Raw genomic sequence first — 7,792 nt, 5'->3', positions numbered from 1 at the left:
TCATATTCATTTCCATGAAATAGTGCAATTAGAAAAAAAATAATTGTCATCTGTTTTCCAGGATGCTGGTAAGGTGCTTCCATGTCTAGATGGTGGAAGAAAGGGGGAAATAATTCCAAAGGTCAATTGTTCTCTGTGGATGAAAACCACGTGAATTTAGCCTGGACTTGATTTGTTTTCACGCCTCACTTTATCTCAGTGTAACTTGTTACACTACCAAATCTCAGGAGAGTTATCAGGTTAAGTTGGACATAACTCAAAAGATGCTCTTGCTTTATCAAGAAAGAATTAATAAGTAAACTTTCTGAACAAGGGTTCAGGGATCTTATATATGGATTTAGGCACATAAGTAAAAGTGAACAGTCACCAATTCCTAATGGTTTCAGCTCTAAACATGACTTGTTTAATTCTCAAAATATACAGGTAGTTTTCTATAAAAAACCAACAATATAATATTACTAGCAAATTGCCTGTCAAGAAAGATGGGGGGAGGGTGGGGATGGAGCCCCGCATCCAGCCCCAAGCCCCCTCCCACAGCTCCGAGTCTGCTTCTCCCCCACCCACTGTTGCTGCAGGTCTTGCCCCATTCCCTCCTCTCCCCTGTTGTTCTGTGCCTGGCCCTGCTCCACCCCACCACCACTCTGGGGCTGGCCCTGCTCCTGTTACACAGATAGAATATCTGAATATAACAGCTGGAGCGGGGTGAACAGATGCATCTGTGCTCTGATGAAACCGCAGTAGAGAAAGAGACTCACCCCACTCCAGCTGTTATCTTCGAATCTGCTATCTTCAAATCATCATCTACTCAATAACCCCGGGTTGGCCAGCCTGGGCTGATATTGAGCAACTATTGCTGGTAACTATATCTGGTATATATGTGGATGAAATGGTTGTTTTGTGTATGTGTATGCCTGTGTGTAATGATGTGTATGATGATTTGTGTGTATTTGTATGAATGGTGTGCCCGAACTTGTATGTCTAACTCGCGTGATCAATAAATATGGCACCTTGCCTTATCCCCCTTTATAAAGTCTTGCTCATAATTTGAGCAATTGGGAATTTGTGTAACACTCCAACACCAATCTCTCCCGCCACTTCAGGTCCAGCCCCGCTCCACCCCCACTCCTCCCCCCTCCCCACTCTGCATCCAGCCCTGTTCCACCACCCTGCTCTGCATGCACCTGCTCTGTGTCCGCCTTCCTCCCTGGCCACTGTTTCCCCCTTTCTGCCGGCTGTTCTGGCACCACACTGCCACCACCGTGATCCCCGCTTCACTTTCAGGCAGGGAGGTAAGGGGGAAGCCCCACTGCTCAGGTGGCCCGGGCATGTTCCCCACCACCGAACTTCCCCAGCAGTGGTGCAAACTTGAGCCCATGCAGCCCAGGCTGCGCAGCCAATGATGTGCAGTTGCGCAAAGGCATTGCGGACAGACAGACACACAGATACACAGATAGACAGACTAAACCTTTTATTATATTAGAATACTGTGCTATGTTACGTATAATATATATCATACCATACATATTATAATATATGAGACAATGTAGCATATTCTACTGTATCATAATAGAGTATTCTTGGGTGTATGTTAAACAGAGCTGAAATCTGGGTTTGCTTTGGTCAGGTGTCAGCGATATTAAAGAGCTCCTATACACAAGCAGGGAGCCTGCCCTGATGTGCTGTAATTCCAGTGCGTCGGAGCAGACTTGATTAATTGAATCTGCTGGAGGGTGGAAATTACTGCACTCCACCAGCCTCCGGTGTCACATATATCAGCATCCCCATGCTGAAAAGTGACAGTGGGGTGTTTTAAAGCTCATTTGATGAGCTTTAATTCAAAGCTCCCCACTGCCATTTTTCAGCATGGGAACACTGATACACATGACGCTCCAGGTGCTTTTAATTAGCATGGCTGTTGGAGAGGGGTGGTGCATGGCTGTGGGGTGTGTTGTGGGGAGTGGCCACAGCATGGGGAGCACCTGCCAGCTGCAGCCATGTGGCATGGAGAATGCCCCCGGGGTGTGGCACAGGGTGCACGGGGGGGGGTGCGTAACACATGGCTGCATGTTGCATGGCCATGGGGCATGGCATAGGGGAGTGGCCATGGCAGGGGGAGCACCCACCAGCTGTGGCCACATGGTGTGCGGTGCACCCTGGGGGTGTATCACAGGGTGCATGGGGGTATGGTGCATGGCCATGGGGCATTACATGGGGAGCATCCATGGTGTGGGGAGTGCCCACTGTCTACAGCTGTGTGGCGTGGGGCACAGCCCTTGGGTGTGGTGCAGGGAATGCAATGGCAAGGTGTGTGGCATGCAACCACAGGGTGCTATGCAGGAAGTAGGCATGGGGGACATGGCCTGACCCGCGGCTGCGTCCTACAGCTGGTGGGCACTTCCCGTGCCCCCCTGTGCCTATTCCGCTCCTGGCACCCTGTGGCCATGTGTCTGCATGCCATGTTCCCCCCCCCCACACACACACCCTGCATGCCCTGTGGCCACAGCCAGCAGGTGCCCCATGTGCACGGCGACATGGCACATGGCCATGTGGGGGGGCATGGCTTGCGGCCATGTTGGGGGGTATGGTGCACGGGGATTATGGTGCACCGGGGGCATGGCATGTGGATGCTGTGTGCTACTTGGGGAGTGGGAGCTGGGGGCGTGCCCTGCTCCATGGCCGCATGCTACCAGAAATGGGCACTGCCTTCACCCCTCTGCCCTCTCCCCTTGTAGCACCATGTGGCTATGCGCAAGGCCCCCCATCCCATGGAGGCGCATCCTCTATGCTGGCTCTGCTTGCGGCACCCTGCAGCCGTGCATGCCAGAGCCTTTCTGTATACCATGCTCCTCCCTGTGCACCCTGCAGCCGCAACCAGTGGGCACTCTCTGTGCCGGGGAGCATAGCTTGTGGCTGCACAGAGGGGAGGGGGTTGGGCATTGCACATGGGGGTTTGGCATTCTGAAATCCTGGGATTCTGCAGTTTTGCATTCTGGGAGAGGGCATGGGAGGCGTGGCCCACCCTGGGGCACTGTGGTGCAGCCAATTGCCGCTGCCTGTGCCCCCCTGCCCACTCCCAGCACAACACACTGCAGCTGTGTGCCAGACCCCCTCTCCCCCCATGGCCACACCACACCTCCCTGCATGGTCACAAGTCACAGCTTCCCGTGCAGTGGCAAGTCATGCCCCCCGCATGACCGGTCCTCCTGTGGTGCCCCTCAGTGAGGAGGACAGCCTGGCCCTGACCACCTCTACCTCCGCCTCTGCCTGCCTGTAAGGCTCTGGGCGGTGCATGCGCAGTTGGCCCAGAGCATTATAATCAGACAGATACACAGATGGACATGCTACAGCTTTATTATATTAGATAAGGGCACCACAGTGATGCAGGAATGTATTCTAGATGTTAGAGTGTACCCCTTGTCTTAGATGTTACCTGTTTTCCATAAAACTCAAAATTATTTTGACCCCGCCTGAAAAGATCCTTCTGACCCTGGATTCAAAGCACTTTAAGGAAGTGTAATATCTTTCCTGTTCTGTGATTCTAGCCAGAAGTTTGCCTGTGCCTTATGATGCAAGGATTTGTTAGATGATCTCATTATTTAGACCGCAAAATTTCAAGCCCAGGATCTTTTTCATATTTTGAACACCAGTGCAGAAGATACCATAATAAAAAGGGCCCAGTTTAAAAAGGGCCCGGCAATGGCAGAAGCCACACTCAGGTCCTGGCTCCAGTGCGAGATGGATGGGTGCAAGCCCATTGCACCCTTGTGAGCCCAGAGACCCCCAAGAGAACCCAGGATCCCCGATGAGCCTGGCCTGCCCACGGGTAAGCAGGGGCCTGTGGTGGGAGGGATGTAGTGCAGCTGCAGGGAGGTAGCTGAGTGGAGCGGAGGAGAGTTTAGTCCCACCTCAGCTCCTACTTTGCCCAGTCCCCCAGGGAGCCACATGACTGGAGCCTCATGAACAGGATGTGCAAACAGGCGTGCTTCTGGTCCTGGCACGCAGGTGTAGCGTGGGAGTTTGCACAGGAGGGTGACAGGAGGGCCCTAGGGAAGGAAGTCCCATTAGTAGCTGGCCTACCAGCGGCACAATGCGAATGGGCACACGCTGCACCCCGAGGGTCCTCTCAGAGTTTGCGGCCTCCCTCTCTGGCACTTTGGCAGCCTCCACCCAGACGAAGCCCATGGTTCTGGGCTCCACGCAGATGGATCCCCTGGTTCTTGGCTGCGGGGGCTGCCTGGCACATTTCCAGGCTCATGGGACTGGGAGCATGACAATCTTGCAAGGTTTGCTACACTTCGGAGTCTCTGGGGCACCAGATAGAGGAGCTCCAGGCCACAGTCCAGAGACAGCATGCCATCAGGGATGGTGAGCTGGAGATAGACTCCTACTGCCAGGCCCTTCACCCCCTGGAGGCAGAGGGTAGACCAAGGTCACCTTCCCGGACAAGGGAGAACTGAGGGATCTCCCATACTGTCCAACCAGGGGGTTGGATCAAGGTGGTCAAGGGCCCCAAGACCCACCACACCAATGTCCCCACCCCTCTGGGGCTTTCCAACAGGCATGAAACTCTTGCAGCCCCAGTAGAGCCTGCAGAGATGTCAGCTCCTGCAAGCAAGGGAGGATCACCCATCCCTACTCTCTCTAAGATGAAACGCAGAGTGATCGTCATGGGAGACTCCCTCCTGAGGGGAACTGAAGGGGCAATCTGCCGCCCTGACCCCCTAGCCTGGAGGTTCTGCTGCTTCCCAGGGGCCCACATCTGGGACATAGCAGAGAGGATCCCAAAGATTATCTGGCCCTCCAACTACTACCCTATGCTCCTTATCTGTGTGGGCATGAATGACAATCTGTGTGGGCATGAATGACATGGCTCAGAGCAATCCCAGCTGGGTCATGAGACTACAGGATTCTGGGAGTGGGACTTAGGGGGGTTGGAGGGTGCAGGTGGTCTTTTCTTTGCTCCTCCCAGTTGTGGGTCATGGGCTGAGGAGGGAGAGACGGGTCAAGGTAGTCAACCAAAGACTGTGGTGCTGGTGTCATCTTGAAGGCTTTAGCTTCCGTGATCACAGTCCGCTCTTTGGTGAGAGAGGCAGTGGTCTTCTGGCAAGAGACAGCCTCCATCTCACTCCACTGAGCAGGAGGCTCTTCTCAGCCAGATTTGCTGACCTGCTTGACCGGGCTTTAAACTGAGCCCACCAGGGGATGCAGGGAGTACTGCCACTTCAAGCCCACTGGGCAGCTTTTGTAAACACAGAAGACCAAGGCACTCAAGGGAACCCACCCCTGCCCCATCCCCAGAGAGATCCGTAGGGAAGGCAAGGGCCCCCAATGGGACACTTATGTGCCTGCACACCAATGCCAGGAGCTTGGGGAAGAAACAGGAGGAACTGGTTCTCTTGGTAAATAAAAAGGATTACGATCTCATCGGGATAACAGAGACCTGGTGGGACTCCACCGATGACTGGGCCGCAGGTATAGATGGTTATACCTTCTACAGAAGAAATCATGTGGAAAAAGGGGGTGGGGATAGCTCTCTATGTCAAGGAAAGCTACACATCCCTGCAAGCTGACATTGGCACCCAGGGGGGATGATTGGAGACTCTCTGAGTCAAAATCTGTGGTGAGCAAGGCATAGGGGACACAATGCTAGGAGCCTACTACAGACCTCCTAGGCAGGATCAAGAGATTGACCAGGAATTTGCCAGGGAACTGGCTGATACTGCGTGCTCCCGGTGCATGATTGTCATGGGAAACTTCAATTACCCAGACATCTCACGGAAAGGACACTCAGCCAGATCTGGACTGTCACAAAGGTGCCTCGTGTGTGGATGACCTCTATCTGACTGAAGAAGTCTATGGACCAACAGGAGGCAAAGTGCTGCTTGACCTGGTACTGGCAATGGGGGATGACTTAATCAGCGATCTAACTATCAAAGGGGAGCTGGGAGACAGCAACCATGAGCTGATCACCTTCACCATCTACCGTAAAGCTGGCAAGTCAGTCAGCAAAGCAGAAGTCCTCAACTTCAGGAAAACCAACTTTCACAAGATCAGGAGGTTGCTGGTGAGGCCCTAAGGGACCACGACCCAAAGGGGAGGAGAATTCAGGATGAGTGGTTGCTACTCAAGGGAATGATCCTGAAAGCACAAGCAATGTCTATCCTGTCTCGGAGGAAAGGCAGCAAAAGGGCACAGCAGCCCGCTTGGCTCTGCAGGGAACTAGTGGACCTCCTGCATCTAAAAAGGAAGGCTTATAATGGATGGAAGACTGGATCCACCTCAAAGGGGAGTACTCTGCACTGGTATGGGAGCAAATCAGGAAAGCCCTGCAACTGAACTCCAACTGGCTACACATATCAAGGACAATAAAAAATCCTTTTTAGATATGTGGGGAGCTGGAGGAAAAGCAAAGGCAACATTGGACCCCTCCTAAACCATATGGGTCAACTGACAACAGACACCCAGGAAAAAATGAACCTGCTTAATGGGTATTTTGTGTCATTTTTTCACCAGCCCCAAGGGACGGCCCTGCTCAATAACGGTACGGGATGGCCAGGGCGAGGGAGAATTGTTACCCTTTATCAATGATGACCACGTGAAGGAACAGCTTGAGAGGCTGCACACCTTCAAGTCAGCTTACACCCCAGGGTACTTAAGAAGCTGGCAGGCATCATAGCTCAGCCCCTGGCATGGATCTTAAAGAACTTGTGGTGCTCAGGCGAAGTGCCCAAAAATTGGAAAAAAGCCAACGTGGTGCCTATCTTCAAGAAAGGGAGGAAAGTAGATCTGGGAAACTACAGGTCTATTAGCCTGACCTCTATCCTGAGGAAGATCTTGGAAAAAATCATCATCAAAATCATTCTTGACAAACTGGCTGAAGGCAACTTCCTGAGGGACAGCCAGCATGGGTTCGTTGCGAGTAGGTCTTGCCTGACCAATCTCATCTTCTTCTATGACTAGGTGGCATATCACCTGGATAAGGGAGAAGAGATTGACGTCAAATATCTTGATTTTAAAAAAGACTTCAATCTGACGTCCCATGATCATCTCGTAGAAAAACTGGCCAACTGTGGCCTCGGCTACATCACAGTCTGCTGGCTGGGGAATTGGCTCTGAGGTCGGACCCAGAGAGTGGTAGCTGATAGAAGTCAATCATTGTGGCACGCCGTGACCAATGGGGTCCCCCAGTGCTCTATTCTTGGGCCTATTCTTTTCAACATCTTAATTAGCGATGTGGACATTGGTATCAAAAGTGGACTTGCTAAGTTGACCGATGACACCAAACTTTGGGGTAAAGCATCTACACCCAAGGACAGGAGGGTGATCCAAGCTGACCTTGAAAGGCTTAGGAAATGGACGGATGAGAACCTGATGGCCTTCAACACTGAAAAATGCAAGGTTCTCCACCTTGGGAAGAAAAACCCGCAGCATAATTATAGGCTCGGCAGTGCTACGCTTGGTAGCACCACAACTGAAAGGGACTTGGGGGTCACTATTGACCACAAGATGAATATGAACCTTCAATGTGGTATTCCAGCTGGCAAAGTGAGCAAAACTCTAGCTTGCATCCATAGATACTTCTCTAGCAAATCTCAGGATGTTGTCCTCCCGCTGTACTTGGCCTTGGTGAGGCCGCAGCCGGAATACTGCATTCAGTTCTGGGCTCCACAATTCAAGAAGGATGTCAGGAAGCTTGATAGAGTCCAGAGGAGAGCCATATGCATGATCAGAGGGCAAGAGAATAGGCTTTATGACAAGAGGCTGAGAGCCATGGGACTCTTCAGCCTGGAAA

At 52.3% G+C, this 7,792-nt stretch overlaps 1 protein-coding gene across 1 annotated transcript in view; it reads left to right on the top strand.

Annotated features, from left to right (window-relative positions):
• The first annotated feature begins 5,643 nt into the window (after positions 1-5,643).
• Positions 5,644-7,792, top strand: part of OC90 (otoconin 90) — a 33,649-nt gene continuing 31,500 nt past the window's right edge. Inside the window, exons 1-2 of the mRNA XM_019547037.1 lie at positions 5,644-5,813; positions 7,230-7,291. Coding sequence (XP_019402582.1) covers positions 5,644-5,813; positions 7,230-7,291 — 232 coding nt within the window. The remainder of the gene's footprint in view (positions 5,814-7,229; positions 7,292-7,792) is intronic.

This window comes from Crocodylus porosus, unplaced genomic scaffold (assembly GCF_001723895.1).
Source record: "Crocodylus porosus isolate Cpor-Errol unplaced genomic scaffold, CroPor_comp1, whole genome shotgun sequence".
In the NCBI taxonomy this organism is placed as follows: Eukaryota; Metazoa; Chordata; order Crocodylia; family Crocodylidae; genus Crocodylus; species Crocodylus porosus.
The sequence above is the reverse complement of the archived record's forward strand: the minus strand, read 5'-3'. Positions and strand labels throughout refer to the sequence as shown.